The sequence below is a fragment of the Chelmon rostratus genome, chromosome 4, assembly GCF_017976325.1.
Source record: "Chelmon rostratus isolate fCheRos1 chromosome 4, fCheRos1.pri, whole genome shotgun sequence".
NCBI classification, from domain to species: domain Eukaryota; kingdom Metazoa; phylum Chordata; class Actinopteri; order Chaetodontiformes; family Chaetodontidae; genus Chelmon; species Chelmon rostratus.
The window spans coordinates 14,953,591-14,975,264 of NC_055661.1; the positions used below are offsets into that span (position 1 = coordinate 14,953,591).

Consider the following 21,674-nt stretch of genomic DNA (forward strand, 5'->3'; position numbering starts at 1 on the left):
AAGAGCTGGAACCGGGCATTGAATAAAAGCTGTGGCTTTTTGAATGGCTGAGCACCACAAGAAAAGGGCTTAGCACCCAGCTTTGCCATTCTGTTTCAATAGCCACTCAGTCTCTCTCACAAACACATGCCATCTCTCTCTCTCCCTCTCTCTCCCCCATTGTTTCTCTTTAAACAGTCTCTCCTAATACAGTCATCTGCCAACATATCAGATCACCTTACAATGCACTTCCACTGCAGCATGTAATGATCGTGTTGAATCTAATTAAAGTTGGCTACTTCCTGTTACACCCGGAACAGCTGCCCATGTGTCTGAAGCGAGGGGCAAAGCCCCAATGCGGTCCGCATTTTCCGCATGCCAGTGGCTTCCAATTACTTTAAAACAGTTTAAAAAATACTGCGGCGGTAGAGACCAAAAGTCTTTGAGGTTTGCTTGTTTCTTTTCTGCTTCTCCTCGGAAACTTTCACAGACAGGATAAACAAAAACAGAACCAAAATAGGAGCTGGGGACTACCCTATTAGCAGGACTCCAGCTACACATACTAAAAACCGTCTTTTGGCTCATTGAGCAACCGCTGATGATTTATGAAGATGTTTCAGGGTAATTATCAAGTCAATTATCACCGCCAGTCATGTTAATTTCCCAGGTATGCCCTCGTTTACCTGTGAGGAAGAAAAAAAGAGAAGAGTGGGAAAAAAGAAAGGGAGAAAAAATGGCAGATGGGGAATTTTAGTAGAAGAGTAATTATACTCTACCCCCACCGCCACCACACATACGCATCGTCGCACCCCCACTCCCCTGTCCTGTCTTCTCAAAAGGAAGGATAAGGAGGACCAGGTGACGCGCAAACCCTGCGGGCAGACGGGTGCTTCTCACATCAGCTCGTTAAGCAGACAGTGGCCTTGTTACCGTTTACCTGCTTGCCCAGTCATTAACCATTCAGGTCAAAGACAGGCAGAACAAAGGGGAGGTTAGGGCAGTTGAAGTCAGGAATGCAACCTGCCAGGTCAGGGCTCTGCGGGCCCGTGTGACTGAGACGCTCACACACACATGCACACACCCTGTCTGTTCCAGCCACGCAAATCCACATACACAAAGATCACATAAAAGATATCTCTTTCTCTGCGCGCTCACTTACAAAGAAGCCAGGGAGAGGCGCTTTATGGAAAACAATTAAAATTTGAATGTGGCATGCCACATTGCAAATACAAACAGGAAGAATGGCCCAGATGCAGTCGCACACCAGATGCTGTTTATATAAAACACTGGACAAGGTAAACTGGGCAGGTCAGCTGGTTTTGTCTTGTCTCTTCCCCTCACAAATCCTTTCTTCCTTTTGTGTCTATTGCTCTTTTGTTTCTACCTTTATGACAGTCTCTTCACATATGTGGCTACCACTCCCAGTCTTGTCGATCGTTTTTCTCCTCCATAGATGTGTGTTTGCTCGCTGAAACTGACTGACTGACCAGCTTTGGATCTTTGGAGAGAAGTTGTTCGAGTTTCCACCATGTAAAATCTTGCCAGCAGCATTGCTCTCCTGCATGAGATAGCTGGAAACAACCTAATTCCCGGCTGCCTGTTCCCATTCTTTGCACTGTGAACAACAGTTAATGGTCTATGATGACAAACAGCTGCGGATTGATTACTGAAAAAGGGTTATATATTTATTTCAGAGACCAGGCTTTCATTTCATTTCTGAAGCGGGTAGTGGCAGATAAATGCGTTTATTTGTTATTTGGCATCATTAACATAGAGTAAGAGGTGCAGAGGAGTGATCATTATTGTTTATGGCTATTTTGTTTTTCAGTGCCACATACCCACAAATGGCTGGATGAGATTAATCACGTTGATCTGTTTTGGAGTGGAGGCTCTCTCTCACACTATCTGTGCGTCTCCCTCTCGACCTCCCCTCCCCTCGCTCCCAGAGATTCTCGTCGGACCCGCATTCTTAATCGCCACTGAGTTAATTAATCTCACACTTGGCTGCTGTAATAACTTGACTTGTTAGACCTCCTCTGTGCAAATGGACTTCGCCTCTTCAGCAGCTAAAAGCACCAGTAATGAACCGGTCAGGAGCTGGGCAGAGTGAGAGAGCATGAGGAGCATCCAGAAAAAGCTTCAAACTTGGCCATGTCAGTGCTATTATCTGCTCAACCCTACATGTACATTGCATTTAGATTTTAGCAATTTAGCTTACATCCCTGCAAAGTGCTTTCTTGTACGTGTAGCAGTGCTGTAGAGCAAGCTCCAGTTTCTACACTGACAACATTGCATGTGAGAAACTGCAAACATCAGCTGCAGCATTCTGACAACAGATCCAACTAAATGTGTGTGTCACTCCAGTTATGATGTCATTTAAAGGAAATAACCAAGAGCTGAGGAGATGGAGAGGACGTTTCTGGCTTCAACAAGCACAAATTGCTGTATTGCCTCACTTAATTATTACCATGTTTATTTTAAGGCGTTAGTATAATTACCATAATAAACAAAAACTGCTGTGAAGGTTGGCAACCTCTAACCTCCAAAATAAACTTCACATTTTATGCCACACAGATTCCAGGAACATGGCTTTATGACTTTACAGTACACAGGGGGATTAACTTTATGACACAAAACAGTAATGACATTTATACTGCAAACAATACAAAACTCCATTCTAGCTCCACGATTTCAACGACATGATCTCGATACAAAGGGGGGTTGTTTTTGGTTCGTATTTTCATGTTTACCCTGAAAAACAGATAAAGGAGGAGCAGCACCTAGTTTTTTAAGGGAAAATTGTTTGCAGCTTTGAGAAACACATTTTATTCACTACAGTATACCACCTTTATATAAAAAAGAGAGTGGGGGGAAAAGATGGTGTAAAATGGGCTTGATGACGACAGGAAAGGGAAAGTTAGAGCCAGGCTTTAGCCTTTAGCATCCACATGCTACCCGTTCTCAGCCCAGCTCAGCATTATCTGGTCAATCTCGTGGTCAGGGATTGGTGAAGTCCCAGACCTTATTACATATTAATGTATTTAACCTATGGAGAAACCACTCGATGGATAGTGACGGCACAGAGTCCGGGCTCTGGGCAATTAAAAGAAATTGACGGATGGACAGACAGACATCCAAGGCTGCTGGGGTCCATATGGCAGGGGGCTTTCAGAGGCCCACTTCAATTACATAAAGACCTCTGCGCATTGGAATGACACACAGAGGGCCCCAGACAGCAACACCAGAGAAAGACGGAATAAACCATACAGCGGTTAGTAACACACACACACACACACATGCACAGAAGTGGACTGGCAAGGACATAGCTCCCAAAATGCAGAGGCAAATGCACAGCACAGGCTGACATAGACACAGACAACACATCTTTCTCTACCACACATACACACACACACACACAGAAGTACATCCTGTCATTGTCCTAGTAAGATGGATGTGTAAATAATCACACCATGATTACAGAACCACTTGCATCACCGATCCACGCTCAAGGACCCTCACACACTCCAGCGGGTCTGCTAAGCCCAAGCAAGCTGACTGGCCTGGACTTTACGCCTCGACCCCTTTTTCATCTGAAGGTGTCCTGTTGTCCTTAAAGCGCCTAAACAGCAGCATAAATCTGAGAGATAGACGCTGGTCGTACATCAGGACAAGGGAGGAGGAGAGGGACACTATCTAAACAAGGAGTGAGGAAGGTTGAGGTTTGATGGTTTGGCTGAATGATGTGGACGACAAATAAAATTAGGGAGGGAACGGGGAGCTCTGGGTTAAATATATTTTGTCTCCTGGCTTGTTTTTTCTCTCTTGAAGATACATAGTATAGATATTTTTCATTTTGTCATCTATTTATCTTTCCATCCCTCTGTCTTTCTCTTGGGATATGTAGGAGGAGTATGGGCTACCCTGGCTAATCTATTATTCACCCTTCATTGATGTGTAACTAAAACTGGCAGTTTGGAGGGAGCGAGGTGTCACCGATTACCCCCAGACCACCATGACCTACACATACTGTACACACACACACGCACACACACACTGTAGCTCTAACCACATGGCCACCAGGCACCCATTGATTTATGTGCTAACACACAGTGCTTGTCTGTGCACATACACACACACACACACACACATACACAAACATTTTCCTGCATCTAAAACATGGATTTCCATCTTGAATAGATGCACATCTGTGCACACGTTTGTGCGTGTGTGTGTGTGTGTGTGTGCAGGGACACAAAAGGTCATTTGGGAATTCCAACAAGACCTCAGAAGTATTATAGAGATGGAACATTATCACCGGTTTGTGTTCGCACATGTGAGTATTCTGGTGTGTCTATCATCCTAGTAAACACAATGGATGGCCTGACGCCTCAGGAAGATAAAGAAAAGGAAATTAAAAATGATTTTTATTTAAACAGAAGGGGAAGATGCTAAGTAGATAAAAGGGACAAGGATTTTGTTGATACATTTGCATTGGTTCAGAAGACCAGGTTGCAGGGACAGTAACTGATCAGTTTATACATTAACCTGTTTTGACCAGCTTTTTTCAGTTTTAAAATGACATTATCTGGATTATCTGACTACCAAAGAGGCTGATGGGACAGATTGTGAGAACTGTGTTCAGAGGTGAAGCTACTCAGAAATACGCTAAAATCAAAATCAGAATCAACTTTAAGTAAGTGTGTGTGTGTACACATACATGGAATTTGCCTCCAGTTTTAAGTTGCTGTCAGTGTACTTACACACAGGAAACAGACAGAAACAGAGATACAGCTAAAAGCAGAGCTGAACAAAGATAAGTAAGAATAAACATAGAAGTATAATGTGCATACAAGTGGGTTGAAAAATAAACATGAATAAATACAGAAAGCAACAATGACTAACAAAATAGAATATAGTATAAAATCAGGGGAGTAACTGAATGTTGTTTTGCAGCAGGGTTGTCCAAGAGAACCAGTGGTTAACTTTTTCATAACTCACCCAGAAAGTTCCCCCACCTACCCACCTGCCTTACTGTGATCCTTATAACACTGCCTCTGGCAAATTTAGCTAGTTAAAAAATAACAATCCCAATGTTTATGCCTAAGCTCACCCATTAGCACAAGTGTTCGGCTGGGTTCACTTCTGTTGTGGCCTGTGGCGATACGATCCGAAGGGAATAAACAACAACGAGGTGCAAGTTTGTTTTTCTCCCCAGCTGGAGACATGGGAAATGAGATGCACCAAAAATATCAGGATGTTTCCATCCAGCTCATATGTGTTTCATCTACCTTCAACAGGCACACACACACAAATTCACAAGCCAGACCTCTTGGTGGTCCAAGTGAGCTAGGTGGGGTTGGTAATGCGCCAACCACAGGGTGTGGATCAGCACTGACCTGATTAGTCATCGGCCCTGACCCTGAACCAGCCAAAGTGGGTAGAATACAAATGAATCCCCAGGGCCACTGGCCAGTAAATCTGACTCGGGACCGGTGTTTATGGGATTCAAACCGCACCAAACAAGGCCAGAGCGGCTGGGCTTCCTGACCCTGAACAGTGACTTCATTTAAAGGACGGGAAAAGGCTGTTGAGCAGGGTGCCTGCAGCACCGATTGGTACTTGCAGTAATTAAAAAGACTGGGGTTATACAAGGATGTCTACTGGCATACTTCACTCAGAAAGGTGTTATGAAGCCAACAGTACACATCTGTTGTTTTTCCCTGCATGCAACAAGCCCCTGTTTAAGAGGGAATACACATATCAATAAATCATGCCGGAGTTAAATCTGCAAAGCTCCTGCTGCTCTGGGAAAGTGTTAATATTTCACCAACACGAAACCCTCCCGTTCTGCTCCTTCAGGTTCTCTTCCATATCTAATGACTGTCGAGGTTCAACACATCCGGGCCGCTCTGTTCTTGGGTTAATGAATAGGTGAGGAATTAGTAAAACAGACGGAGATGGAAATTGATTTTTTTAAGTGTTGCCTCATTATCCCATGTGGGGCACTTTATCCAGTACTATAGAAACACAACACCAGACAACGTGGGTTGTATAACGTCAAGGTCATATGGGTGTCATGGTTGTGTTTGCATTGACAGAATGGGGGTCGGTGGTCTGGGTTGCGATTGTATGGATTGTGTGGAAGCAGGGCCATTAGTGGGGGACTAATTAGGGGAGACCAAGTGGTCTCCAGTACCGGTCGAAGCCAAGATTCATAAATAAGTAAGTGCAGGGGCAGCCTGGTCGCTTAATTAACAAAGCGTGAAAAAAGGGCGTGAATCCCAAGAGGCACAAACCCAATCTGGTTGCAAGGATGGGCTATCGGCAGCGTTTCTGTCCATCTTGGTGGCATTGATTGATGGCAGGCCACATTGAATCTCTAATCATCACCACCCTTTTATATCTGCACCCTCTGGGATTTAAGGAGGCCAAAAGTGGCACAGGGGGTAGTTCTTATGTAGCCCCTTCCTGACACTAGTGGCAAAAACATTGCAGCCCCCCCAACCTTTCTCCCCTGCTCACTTGATCACCCCATCTGGCCAGGGGTTATCTGACCCCCTGTGTGTGTTCTCGCTCGCACTTTCATGTCTCTGCCGATTGTTTTCACACTCTTAGCTGTTTGGCTGAGGTATTCAAAAGCCAGACACCTCACACGACTCCCACTTAGACACCCTCTGCCACCTAAAGCAACGTATTGCGTTACAGCCCGCTGAGGCACTCCCGCCTTTCTCGTTTCAGTCGTTCATCCTGCGCGACTCTTTTTTTTTTTTTTTTTTTTTTTGTCCAAGCTGACAGGCGAGGAACACGTTTCGTGGAAAACGCCGAGGGCGACAGTGACACATTGAAAGAAAAGTGCATGTCAGACCTGTCATGTAAGGAAACAATTTCGGTCAACGGAATGAGGGGAGATGACATGCATTTGCCATGCCTTTCAACTGCAGACTTTCCTCTCTCTGTACACATAATAGAGGGAGTCGTCTTGACAGTCAAGACCTTATCAAGTAGTAGGCAACAACAAAGGGTCTCTGAGCAGTAAATAGCATCTGTCTCCCCGCTCCTTACTGTCACTGTTGGGATTTTGATATCAGAAGAGAGTGAGATAACAGGGAAAGGAAAATAATACTGCAATTAGGACCTACTGTAGCTGTGATAAGCTGCGGTCACAGAAGAGGGAACTGAAGAGGGGCAGAGGGCAGAACGATGGACAAAAAGGATGGGATGAAAGAAGAAAGGGCGAGAATGACAGTTAAAGAGAAGTGGCGGAGAGATCATAGGCTGAGAGCAAGGCTGGGAAAGGGACATGGCCAAAGAGAGTGACAGGGAGGTGAAGAAAGGAAAGGTAAACAGTATATAAAAGGAGGCTTTGTCTGCAGAGGATTTTGCTTAATGCCCACCTTTTTTTTGGTGGAAAGCCGGGAACCTTTCGGTTCGTCTCTTTGGCAGGCCGGAGCGCCAAGCTGTCTGGCTGACACAATACACACCTTGAAGTTGGTGGTACCTGATTAACTTGAGCTCAACCACCACTGCAGTTATACAACCTCAGACTTCCCCAAATCAAATGGCATTAAAATGTATTGATCTGTATAAATCAATGAGCATCTGAACCAAAGGTAAACTTTGCCACTCTATAAAAAGAAACCAAATGTTGAAAAATGACACCACACCTTGTTCCTGTTGATAGCCGAGTTTAACAAGGCTTTGAGTTTCTCAGACATTTAACTGTGCACAGGTATTAAAGCCACAATGCCCGGCTATTGGTTAAGCTTGCAATCATAGCTCATATGAGATTTGTGTTTACTCACTCGATCCCTCTGCCTTTTGTTCGACTCTAATTATTTTATTCCATCTCCCATTGACTCACCCATACTGACACTATCGGAGATTGCATCTTGACATCGTCACACAATGTTTCCATTGATCTGCACTGGCTTGCTTGTCACATTCATTAAAAAACTGCTGGCAGATTCTTTCCAGACTTCATCAAAGCCTAGACCTTTCATCTGGGACCAATGTGAACGTATGTGTGTGCGAGATGCAGGGACTGCGGGTAAAAGATAGAGAGAGGTAGAAAGCAACGGCAGGTACGGTCCTGTATCTGGGAGGAAGCTGCATGGTATGCAAGGGGAGACTTGGACGAAAGGTTGGTGGAATGCATCCAAGTCGGGAGATTACAGTTTCTCTGCTCAGATGGGTCTCACAGTCTCAGAACCTACTGCTGCTCTGTTCCTCAGCTCCTCACACTCCTTCGCCCTCTTCTTCCGCCTCCTACTGTACCTGCCCTCCTGCACTTCCTTTCCCCTAACCTCAACGTAATTGACCTTGGCTCCCGGCAACCTCTCTGCAACCTCTATCCTGCATGGTTGCTTCTCTCAACACCTTTTGAAATGAAGCGACAGCCCGATAGACAGAACTAAGTGGCTTTTAGAAATGAAAACCCTCTCTTTTTGCCTCACTCTGCATGGCCTCGGACACACGCAGCTCCAACTTTGAGGGGCTTTAATAACTGATAACCTTTCTGACTTTGACTCGGTAGGTGGGGGGAGAGGAGCAAGGCAAGAGCTGGACCCACCATGCGCATCGCTCACCTAGCCAAGCTCGAGGCTCAAACGCAGCTGTAGGGCAGGCAGTTTATACCTCATGGCAGAGAAGGGGCATCCCTGGAAGTGAGCGAGCTTGCACCTGGCTGAAATCCTCCACCCGCTAGGTCCAGCCTTCCCGTGATGCTGGAATCCACAGTGCTAACACGCTAGTCTCGCAGAGGTAAAAGGAAGGTCAGATACCATGTATAACCTCTAGGAGAAAACATCTTCTCTTCTTGATCTTTTTTTAATCTGTTCTCGCTCTTTGATTTCACTGCTACACACCGTCAGAACGCTATATTTCTGGGGAACCAAAGCAGATAAGAATCGTGGAGGACTCTTTGAACTGCCTGGATGTTTCGAGCCCCTTCTTCTCGTCTCGGTCCCTGAGCTCTCCCGCTGCTCTGTTGGGACAGAGAGAAAGGGGCTGATCGATGGGGCCTGACAGCAGTGAAATGAATGGAAGCAGGCACCAGCTGATTGATTCATTAGCAGAGGAGTGAGTGGATGTGGATGTGGGCCCTGACCCTAAGAGGCAGGTGGGTGCGTGGGGGAAGATTTCGCGGGGGCTTGAGTGCATGTGTATCGGGCGGAGGTAATGTGTGCATGCGTGTGTATGGCCTTGTGATTAAGCAACTGTCACCATTCATGTGTGTTAAATGTGTGTGTGTGAGAGTTGAGAGGTCAGAAGGGATTTCCATTGGGTGCGAAAGGGGAAAGGGAAGCTGTTTATGGCCTGACTTGGCACAGAGGGAGGGGGTCAGCCTATATTGTCCAGGGCTTTCATCTGAATCATTGCAATTAGTCTTTCACAGCACTCATTGTCAAACCCCTGTTAAAATCACGACTAACAACCACTATGTCACACAGGCATACCGAACACCAAATATTAATTTGAAATGGCCTGATAAACTCTATGTGAATTACAGTTTTTATCCACAGTTTGAAGTGAAGTTAACGTCAAGTGAGAACAGATATTATGTGAACTTTTGTGACATGAAACCTAAATTAAACAAATATACTCAACCAGTTGCTACAGCTCTGTGAACTGGCCAAAGCTGAAGGCAAACCCACAGGGTGGCCTCCCCTCCTGTCCTCTGCCTGCTGCCGAAAACACACATCATGACTGTATTTGTGTCACACTCACACACACACACACTCAACTTTACAGCTCTCTGCCATCTACCAAATGATCAGGTGTTAGGGCCATCTGAGTAACAAAAGACCAAATGCAACACCTCCACATTTGCTAGATTGCCCCCATTTAATGCCTGCCTTAATAATAGGCTTTTGGGACTTTCTTACATTGCCCTCTAAATATTGCACTCACTGAGACATTAAAGTCACTGTGTCACTGAAACTCCTTTTCAACTTGAGCTGAGGTTAAATAAATGCTCCCTACAGCTGGCGGTGCATCTAGGAGGCCGCAGCGTGGAACCATGGGGATTATGTAAATATCCTGACAAAAGGTCACGTGTGACCGGTGCTTCTGCCACTGAAATGTGTTGGATTTGCCGTGTGTGAGCTCTGCAGTAGACAGTGTGTTCGAGGTGTTCAGAGTGAACTTGGTGCGCAGTCGTTAAGAGAGAAGGAGTCTGGTTAAACCCGCTGCTGTTCTCGGGAAGACAAAAAGGGAAAGGGAGAAATATTTAATAGAAGTGGGGAGCCCTCCTCTAGCCTGTGGGGCTTTTGAAGTGTAGATGAAGTGCAGGTGGTGAGTGTTTTTGACATCAAGGATGAGAAGTGGGGCAGAGGAAGGTGTAATGGTGCCCTGCTGCAACACTACGCTCAACAAGACCCCTTACCAAGTAAAATATACACTGTTCAAACACTCCCGTTCGCACACATGCATTATGGTTAATTACAACGGACATTTGAGCCCATCACATCAGGCATGACTTCAGCTTTTCCCTTGAAGCCGTTCCTATCATCACACATAGGCTCTGTGCGCTGTTTGAAAATTAGCAAAGGCTGTTTTCCTGCTCTTGAAGGGAACAAGGCCTGGAGCCAGGCCCTGCGCCTCGAAAAGTCCCGCCATCAGCCACCCAGCTACAGTTCAACTCAACAAAGAAAGTTCCCCCATCTGTCTTTTCTTCTTACAGTTAACAAGGCTGAAACCAGGTGATGTGGCCTTTCTCCCCCCTCGAGGCATACTGTTTTACAGCAGCGTCCACTCTCCAGACAGATGTAACTGGCTAGTTTTTTAAAGAGAAATATCAAAGATCCCTTTCTGCTCCATCGGCAAAATTTGTTACAAGAGTCTGTAGCTTGTAAAGAAATGGTGGGAGGAGTCTCTGAGGTGGATCAAACTGCTGCTCGGAGAAGTCTGCTCCCCAGAGCTCCACCCCTCTGTTCCTTCGAATAACCTCCTCTGCTTGCCAAGTGAAGAGCGCCATAACGACTGTCATGTCCACGCAGGCTCTTAGTCACCTCTCGGAAGTGCTCCAGGTCCCACCTGTATGTAAATAGCACAACTGCCCTGATGAGCAGCCTGACCATGGTGACAAAAAAGAAGTCAAGCGCACATCTCTGCCCCAGTCTCCAACTGTGCTTTCGACCCGGTCTGTTTTGAGAGTGTTTATGTGAGTCAACGAGCCGTGGAAAGTTGCACAGTCTGTCTTTCTAAATGTACACATCCTCTTTCAGGGTATTTTTATTCGCCACTGGAAAAGGATAACCCCTGGAGCTTGATTGTGTTAGAGCAGCTATTGTTGAGGAGGAACGGGACTAGCCTTGGGGAGTAATCCCCCTCCAAATTCGTCCAAACAGACCCCCCTCATGACCTCTGGATAGGGGTCACAGGACGTGGGTTGAGAGTGGGTGGAAAGCACAGCGGGTCCTAACTCACTTAGAATCTGGACATTTTGACACGTGGTAATTTTAGCTACACTTTATGGACATCCGGTGCCGACAGGGCCTATAAAACTCCAACTCTGATGGCCATTAATATAATGTCAAACATTTCATCAGTATTGTGAAAGCCATTAATATAGTTCAGAAAGGACCAGAGACGGGAGACATCCCTGTCTGGGTGAGCTGAGCAATGTGAAATACCCATCCTGCATCCACACACATGCACACATGCGATGAAACTTTCCTATGACAAAAATTAACAGGTTCTGAGTAAGTTCAGACCAAAGCACATGTATAAGAGGCTGTCAGTTAACTTTTGTTGTGTTTTACCTCTTGCAGGGAATACAGTTTTAAGAGAAACATTATATTGTGGGGGCAGGATAATGGTCTGAAACCCTTTAAACAAAAGGTTTAAGTTAAGTTTCAGCTATTAATGTCAACGGCTAACGCCGAGGGTGGTGTCGCTCTGTGCTACCACTGCATGACTTCATTTTTAATTCAGTCCACCTTAGCTGGAGGAGGAGACATATCGTGACATACTGTACTCCCAACAAAACACACACAAACACTCCCCAACCCCTGCAACCTCCCAAACACACACACACTCCTACCCCCCATGTTGCTCTCGCTGCGAGTGCAGAACCTCTCCCTCGCTCTCTCTCCCTCCCTCTGTCTGTGCGTCTCTCCCTTGTTCTGCTTGGCTGACTGCAGACACCAGCAGTGTGTCTGTGCAGTGGGCAGGCCCAGACACACTCGCCCTCCTCTGCCTGCTCTCGACAGTGGGCGCAAAGACCTGCCATCCCACAAGGCCCCTCTGTCGGATGCCAGGATGGACTGCACGCACAAATGCCGTGTACAGAAAGAGACGCGCACACGAGCCCCGTACGCACATACAGTCACATACTGTCCGGAGAACGCCCTTTGAATATCGCATATTCAAAGGGACTATCACGTAAAGCTGACATACTACTCGCTAAGGCTTCTTTCAGGAACATAAACATTTAACTTTAAAGCAATAACAGCAAAAACATGAGCACATTTTATATATTAATGTGAGTTGTTGCCATTATGCACAAAGCCTTTGGCTTTTATATCAAAATATCCATATCAGCTGAAAAAGTCCAGGATTTACTTACATGTGGAGGCGACTGTAAAGTACCACTAATAACCTACAAAAACACATTGTATAACTGCAATATGCTTACACTCATATTTCTCGAACAGTGTAAAGTTGCTACTGGTTTTCTATTCTGCCTCTGTTGAGCCTGTTTTGTAAGCTCCCAAAGCTAAGCTAGAAACTGCCATTATGTTTCAAAGCCCCAAACAAACACAATAAAACAGACATGACTTGACACGTTCCCTGATGTCATGTTTTGTCTCATCGTCAATGGAGGCTGCAGTTCAGTGCCACAGAATCAGAGCTGAGTTCATCCCAGCTGCCTTATTTTCACCAGCCACCCTGCTTCGTCCACTCCGTGGTGTGCGTGAAGGCCCCAGCAGGCCTGACGCGGCTGTTGCTCGCCTACATGTGAAATTCCAGCTCGGTGAATCTTTCCGCGCCGCCATATGAGCCATGAACCATCAGCCGGTGCGCATGAGCGCTCCCGCAGGCCCGCTGCATCTGCAAAGTCTGTCAGTTCTGCTGCTCTCTGGGTCTCTGATCCAACTCTGCCCCATATCCTGACCACCACCTCACGCCCCCCCCCCCCCATCCCACCCCAACTCCCACCGTGTCGTCATCCGCTCCCCCTTCTTTCCTGAGCGTCTTACGCCAATCTGAACCTAAGTCACTGTACATCTGTTCAACATGGCGGCTGCCTAGCGTGTGACCTAGCGACTGTCTGGGCTCTCTGTCGAGGTCACCTCACAGGATACTGCTGAGGGCGACGCACTGATACTATTGTTTTCTCTCGTGGTTCAGTTTATTCTCTTTAAACAAGTGAAAGTCTCTGAATGTTTATCGATCTGCATTGCTTTGCCAATTTGTTACTCTGAAGCAAATATAAATTCAAATGGACAACCAATGAGTTTGAACATGACAGACAAAAAGAACTTATTGGATTTCAAATGTATAAACACTATGGTAAGATAGAGCTAACTAATCATACTACTACTACTAATAATAATAGTAATAATTAATAATGGCAAAAATATCATACATTTTATATTCATCTTCTATTAAAACGACGTATTTTTTTATATGTTAATAAATGACATGACTAACTAGATTTTGTTTTAGTCTAAATTCTTACATATAATAATATTAATGTAATATTAATAATATTAATAATTCTGATAATTCTGATTTGAAATGTTTTTTGATGTATGTTATTCATGTCTAAAATATTCTTATCATCATTATTATCACTATTATTGGAGAGGCAGGAACCCTTTGTGCCCAGTGTGCACTCGCGGCTGTTGCACAGGAGTGGAGGTTATGCTTCGCCCAGCAAATTGATTGAGGACATTGATAAATATCCTTGTGAGCTGGTAATCGCCTCTCTCAAGAAGACAGCCCGCATCCAGCCTGATTCTGCGGTTTTGAGGGGCTGAGCAGCGTTGATTCGCTCGATCAATAAGACCACATCAATTGACACTTTGAACGCTCTTTGTGTGTTGTGCGCCGGAGCGACTGCCAGCATGATCGTATTTCTTATCTTGTAAAAGTGTGTATTTATTTATTTTTATTTTATAAGCCAACTTATATATAAATATATATAAAATATAAATTTAAATAGATAGATAGATAGATAGATAGATAGATAGATAGATAGATAGATAGATAGATAGATAGATAGATAGATAGATAGTCCTTCGCTATTTTGCTGACCTCCACAGGGAATGATTCATTAGCAGAATTGCCAGGATGACTTTGCTTTTATTTTGCAAATTCACTTCCACGCCTCTTCAGTGCGTTTCCACTCGGCCCTTGAATGGTCTGACTGATAGCCACCATAGAGCCACTAACTGTGCCCTTTGTCACTTCAATTGTGACCCTCAATACATTTGTTCAGGAGAGGAGCTCCTGGAGTAACGTTTAACATCGCAGCTTCTCTGTGAGTCCTGCTCGGGCCACACACACACACACACACACACACACATTGACGCTGCGCTCTTAAATAAAGCCAGGCGTATGAGGGCCTTCGGACAGCAAGTGTGCCGGACAAAATGGCCCCATTACTCCCCTCATGTTAATGTAATTCGAGTTTTTGACAGATGCAGCCCTCCAAAATCTAGGAAAAGCCTCAAATTTAAGTAAATAGGCCTAATAATAATATTATTATTATCAATGGGCGCAAATATCAAACAAGGCACCACATTCGCTATTTCTTTAAAAAATAAAGCAAGAAAAGAAAGTAGTTTATACCCCATTCTCTTAAAATTGCGCCAAATCACCTCACTTAAATTTTAGTTCACGCACGTTTTATATTTGTTTGAATACAAGTTGACGCATATTTTTCACCTCTGATGGAAAATTCCATTTACGCCCGATATCTTCGCATGCAATGAAACTTAAGATTATTACTCCTATTCCCATCCTTAAATGAACTCGAACTGTTTTGCGAGGGTGTTTTTCTCGTTTCCTAATGATCACCACCTGGAAATAATAATTTATACCACCCCTTCCCTCACCTTTTATGATTTGCCACTGCCTCACTGTCTTATAATACGTGTCATAAAATAATGATGATGGCGAGTGGTCTTCCTCTGCTAAAGAAAGACCAGGGGGGGAGAATAAATCATGAAAGAGAGTGAGGTGAGAAATGTGCCAAACGCGACCGGGCACAGGGAAGCTCCTGTGGAGGTGTGATCTCACCCACGTAAAAACATAAACATGTGCGCCTCAAAGGCCCTGGTTGTGCGTATAATCGCTCCACGAAAACACACCGCCGTAAATAGAAAAAACAAGCATGGAGAGTGAGCGGGGAGCCCTGAGCGGCGAGCATAAAAGTCCATTTGTTTAAGTTTAGGACGGAAAATGATTCCAGGTGAGAGCTGTTCAATTGGAAGCCGTCGTAAGAGGTTTTTTTTTTTTTTTTTTTTTTTTTTTTTTTTTTGGGGGGGGGGGGGGTGGGGGTAAAGTGCAAGCGTAATGTCTTTGACGTCATTATAAATACAAGCAAAAAAAAACTTTTTTTTTTCATTAAGTTTTCAGTTGTGGCACCTGAAACTCCCTCCAGTGCTTCCACACTGAACGAGCTCAGCAGGCTGTATCTGATTTCAGCATCGTTTAAACTAGAATGACACATGCGTTAAGACAATCAGTTCAGATAAACAGCATCTAAATGGGTGCGCAGCTCGTCGGTCTGGCCTCGGTGTCGTTATGGTGCCTTTGTTCGTGCCCTTTTTTTCTTCCTGTGCTTCCTCCCTCCATCACAAGTAATTTACACCGAGCAGTAACCACGCCGCCTGTGCGCCACGGTGAACTGTCATCGACGCAATTTGTCTCCCCAGCTCGCTGATGGCAGCTGCAAGTTCACCAGGCAAGGCCTCTCTTACAGCGACTGAGGCCGCCGAGTGGCCTGACCTCCACAAACATTATGAATTACGCTTTCTAATGAACACAGAAAATAACTGAAGTGGAATTAAAAGGTCGTGATCCTCAGACAATTAACGCATTTAACACATTTGAATAGTCAAACTCTTATAGGGGAAATAAAAAAATCCATCAAATTAAAAAAGATGAGCCATAAAACGACCATTATGGCAGGAAGATTTTCATCCTGCGCTGAAACCACTGGTCATTCTTTTTGGTAGGGCCTCATCTGAGCCACGTAAAACCAATCAGTCCAGCCAGCTGAAGCGCACGGACAGATTCTGAATGTCGTCCACGTTTGCAGCCACTGAGAAGCCAGAAACGGGCGAAATGGGCTCCTAATCAAATAATTAGAAGCAAAACAAAATTTACAAGATTGATTGCTGTGGATTTAGCAATTGCACGTCAGTTTGAGAAGTGGATGTGAGCAAGGGAGGATAAAAAGGGGAAAAATGAGAAAGAAAAGAAAACATGAATTAATTAAGAGCCTTTCCCCGGGCTGTGTGACCCCTGGACCCGGAGAGACGCACACAGGGGCCCGGGGAAACTTCCCCACCAGACCGCTTCTCTCTCCCCAAATCGCCATAAAGCCAGATAGCCCAGAAAGAAGACCCAGCGTCGGACATAAATCATCCAGCTGTATTAAAAGCTTTGGTAAACCCCCTGTCAGGTCACTCTGGTACAATTTATGACATCACGTATGTAGAGAATAGATTGTTCAAACGAAATGCGTCAAGCCCGTGCGCAGCCAACTCGCCAAATCTCTCTCTCTCTCTCTCTCTCTCTCTCTCTCTCTCTCTCCGGTAGACCCCCCACCCCACCCCAAAACTTCTGCACAACAAGAATCCACTCATCCACTGAAGCCATGTGTTTTAAGTCAGTGGTTCCCAGCTGAGGTCCGGTGACCTGCAGGGGTCATTGCGAGGGGTCCAAGGGGGGTCCCTGGCAAAATAAAGAACTACAATTTCAGAATTATTTGGTTCAGAAGGCGCTGGTATCAGAAACATGTAATGCCTGCCATACCTATCCATCTACGGGGTGGGACGGTAATTAAATCAACTTTTTTTTTTTTTTTCCCAGCAGCATCAAAAGTGAATCTAAGTTTGACTGATGGTTCTACTATTAGAGCCACTAAGCCTTCTGTGCGGGGACTCTTATCACAACGGCCTGGCGGTCATTTAGAGGTGCCAATAAAACAACAGACCGTATCAGATAAGTTTTACTACTCTATTTTCACTCATGGCGCTCCTGTATTCTCTCCGCCTGGCCGCGGCAGGAGGACGCGGCGCAGCGTGAGGAGCGCCCTGGTCAGAAATTGGCGATTTCACGAAGAGTTCCAGCAGCAGCGCGATCTTTTCTCTGCGGCGACCGTAACAGGCCCGCGGATGTTTCCCCCCAAATGAGGGTCACGACACCGCAGAGTGAGTCGAGAAACGGAGTTGAGCGAAGCGCACGCAGGGTGGTGTCGCGCCGGATCTTTATTTTACGCGGCGTGGATGTGCGGAGGCTTCGTGGGGAACGCGACCCCGGCGTGAAATAAACGAGCGTTTCCTGTCAGGCCGGCGTTTTCCACGTTTGTTGTTTCTGCGGTGTCTGCGTGAGTCCACTGCAAACACAAACAGAGGAATGTGGCTGATGTCTGCGTATTAATTCAAGCCACCGACACCAAGCAAAGTATTTAAAAAAAGGAAAAATAATAAAAAACTATAATTAAAGTTGACTTGAAAAAAGAATTGATTGTAAGGAACAGAAAGCCTCCGCGAGGGCAGGTCCATAGAAACAAGCAGAGAGAGAAAGGCGTTTACTGAGCCAGTGGCCCACTGTCCTACTTTCCTACTGGCATCACAAGCCAACCGGGAGCCTCGCCTGGGCTCCAGCATGCACAGTTCAAGCTTTAGGCCCATTCCAACCTTATTTCCACTATTCCTTCTTCTTGTCCCCCCCAAACAGAGCAGAGCGAGACGCTCCAGCGTGAAGGAAAGGGATAACAGAAGACATTGCTGAGCAGAAAAAAGCTAGAATTTCCCATCGATTTTACGCACGGCAAACACTCAGCTTAAACAGATGGCTTTGTTATTGGAAGCAAGTGTTAAATGTAACTGTAAGTAATCAGTGGATGCCACGTGAAGAAAAAAAGGCATGACCGCAAGAAAAAAAAATGAAATGAGCAGCCTACAGAGATAAAGAACAGCTCATCGTCTGTTTGCCAAACATTTGGCGTCTCACAGCAATTAAGGATAAATTAGAAAAATCTCATCACAGCTTTTCCAAATCAATTCACTATTAAAATAGAGCATTATCACATTTTTTTTGAGTGTGTGCTTTGACCTCGAACTGATAGTCCACATGTCGAAAGGCCACACACTCACACAGCCCTAAAATACACGCAGCCGACCTGGGGGAAAGTGTCTGGTGGTGGTGGGGGGGCTCGGAGCCGCGGCTCCCCGATGTGATGCAGTGTGGCGCTAATTTCGTTTAAGCGACGAAGAAAGCAGCAGCAGCCGGCAATAGCTGATCTAACAAAAAGGAATACACAACTACCATTGAAATGGATGAGCTTTCCTTGACGCGCATAACAATTGCGTACAGAAACCAGGACCGGCCACAGCGCCTGGCTGCGTAAAGCCAATAATGCCATTAGTGAGCCCCAAAAAGAAGCCAGATGGCCACTTGGAAAATGAAACGTTGCCTTTAAGTCGCAAATGACAGAAAAAAAGGGAGAATTTGGATACACGGGAGCCTCGCCCGCTGCGGCGCCCATCCTCTGAGAGCCAGTGGGTGCTGGCTCACTTCAGGGGAACAGGCTGTAGGCATCGCAACAACACATTAGGATGAAATTTCTTACCTTCAACGGCGGACACCACAGGCAGCAAGAGGCTGCATAAAAGCAGAAAGTAATCCATTGTCATAAAGCAGTCAGGTCGGACATGTAAATAGACCCACGAGAGAGAGAGAGGAAGGAATACAATCCTGGGTGATCCGACGCTCCACGCACCCAGTCCCGTCCCAGTCCCTGTCCCAGTCCCAGTCCCAGCTGTGTCAAGCCTCCAGGAACAGAGTCACCCCCATTCACCAAAACACGTAGAGGTGAGCGTTGGGAGGAAACAACACCCTTGGTTTAAAATGTGTGAAAACAGCAGCCCTTCTCCTTTTCACCGAGCTCCAACGTGCCTTTTTTAAACCAGCGCGAAGGCAGCGGGCACAAGTCTTCCAGTCCCTTCCCCTCGCATGGAGCGATTCAGCTGAAAACAGGTAGTCCAGTCCGCGGTCACCATCCGGAGAATATTTCCAGCAGTATTCAGAATAATGAGAGTCAATGGAAAAAAAAGAAACGAAAAGAAACGAGGTATCAGCCTTCTCGAGGAGATCCAAACACTTTCTCTGTGGTCAGAGGAGCAGAGGCAGACGCACTTGTGTCAGAACCATGGTGTACAGTCCCAGATCGGCATGTGCGCGCTCACATGCGTCCGCGATCGAGTGGTATTCCTGTAAAGACACAGCCGCGCGGTTTATAGATATTTATTCCCTGAGCCAATTTATCAGCTTTGGCTGCTGTGTGATCCGTCTGCTTCGCTCGGCTTGTGCACTGGAATGAAGCACACGGCTGTGGAGGAATAACGGGAGAGTGGGGAGAGAGAGGGAGAGAGAGGGAGAGGGAGAGAGAGAGAGGGAGAGAGACCGGGGGGCACAACCAGGAGGAGGGGTTACGGTTAAAGCAGCTGCATTGAAAAAATAAAGTCTACCTTGACAATCAATAAGTCTCATATGAATTATCAGAATAAAATCTGTTTTAAACACGGGCGCATTCGCGATATTTGTACTTCCTCCCGCAGCACTCTTTGTTCCTCGCATCTCCGATCAAACATACCAAACGATCTTCTCTCCCAGACACTTGCTTTAAACCATTCAGGACAGAAATAGAATAATTGGGCATTTTTGGAATAATTTGCGCAACGTTTTGAAATGTATCCTCCTTTTATTTATTCCCCCCAAGTGTTTGCAAGCCCTAAGTTAATGGCTTTATAATCTTGATCTTTTATTCCTGTTTGTTTTTTCATTTCTTTGCAGCGCGTCACTCTGCCCTTCCTTTCCCGGGACTCCGAGCCCGTGCGCAGGCATGGACGCACAGCGCCTCCCTGCGGGTCGCTCCGCCTCGATGCAGAGGAGAAAGGACTTTTCTGCTGAGTCCCTTTCGATTATCGGCTCTCTCCAAAAACGCTAAAAACGTTTCTAAAAATCCCCGGCGGACACCGGACAATCCCCACCCGACCTTATTCCAATCGCACCTCGGCCGGTTTTGACATTTTCTGTGAGTATGAAAGTGCATCCTCACATCCAGCGCGTTTATATTCTAGACTTATTTTCGTTAAAAATAAATATAGAAACGGATGGATAAGATATGCAATTTAATATGCTCATGCAAAACATCAGAGCTTTCCACTAATAACTATTTAAGCGTCCGTGGCATCGAACTTTTCTCTTTAATTTAAAGCAATAACAAAGTTGAGAAACTTTCCCAGACGCTTTTACTGGAGCGGAACAGCCGTCTACATCGCTCGTTTGTGTTTATAATACAGTGAGACATTTAACTCAATCGCTCGGGTAAAAGGCAGCGTGCAGAGGTTTTTTCCTGCTGGATTATAGACCTGCAATTTACTTTTCCTTCTCCTCGGACACGTTGAGGTAGGGGGCAACAGTCACGACCAGGCTTTTACAGCCTCTCCCCTCCATCTCTCTGACTTTACACTCGGTTTATTGTATCAGAGAGTGCCTCAGTCCCTTCTCAAAACAGCAGTAAACAAAGTTAAGGGATCTGCCAAGAAAATATGCATTTCAGTCCAAGAGGCAGCCTTTAATATAAGCTACTTTTTTTTACAGAAAAAAAAAATACTGTTGCTTCACGTTTTTCAGTTTTAGGGCGTCATTATGGTGCTTTAAACCAAAGGAAATAGCCATTTGCTCACTGAAATAAAACCTTGTGATCTGTGGGGAATTTCAGGACTGCTGACAAAACAAAAGCCCACAAGAACTCAGCACACAGGTTATAGGCACACCCTAATGTATAGGAAATATTTCAATAATATTGACACCTACTTTAATGCTGAGTAATGTCGTGTCCAGTTTGTTTTGTTTAATTGAGTAATAACCAACTGATGCATTAAATTAAGTCGCACATATACTGTACAGCAGAGATGACAGGCGCAGTTCTGTGGGAGGCTGAGCTTGGCACAGTCAGCATTAGCACCAGGCTGCTAAATAGCAGAAGTCGATTACATTATTAATTACGTTGAATACTGATGTGTCCTCTGCTGTATGTGGAGATAAGAAAGAAGCGGAGGGCTGAACTCGGCTCCTCAAATAAAGTTCTGGAAGTTAATGTGAGGGATTTGCAGTGTACTGCCAGGCCCTGTCTACCCTTGACTTTATCCTGTATGCGAAGAATAACAATTATGTGAACACACTGGAATTTGCCGCCTGTTCTGCAGGTTTAGAGAAATGCTTTAGGTGCGCTGTGAGGAAACTAGACCTGTGAAATGTCCAAGCGAAGCCAAATGACTGGTGGGAAGTTGAAAGGTGATTGGATGCCATTTCCTGAGAGGTGCAAGCAGGCAGATGTCACCCACGGCTCTGCTGTGTCTCCCTGTTTTATGTGCTGACACCGTCACACAGTAGGCTGGTAATAAATACTTCCAAAAGACAATCTGGTGCCATTTGGCTAATTTGTG

The 21,674-nt window shown here is 45.5% G+C and overlaps 1 protein-coding gene across 9 annotated transcripts in view; it reads right to left on the reverse strand.

Moving 5' to 3' along the window:
• Nucleotides 1–19,527, reverse strand: part of LOC121605414 (ephrin type-B receptor 3-like) — a 61,132-nt gene extending 41,605 nt beyond the window's left edge. For all 9 annotated transcript variants that reach the window (XM_041935320.1, XM_041935315.1, XM_041935312.1 and 6 more), the window contains exon 1: nt 18,794–19,527. In XM_041935320.1, the coding sequence (XP_041791254.1) occupies nt 18,794–18,857 (64 nt within the window). In that variant the 5' untranslated portion in view covers nt 18,858–19,527. The remainder of the gene's footprint in view (nt 1–18,793) is intronic.
• Nucleotides 19,528–21,674: the final 2,147 nt, after the last annotated feature.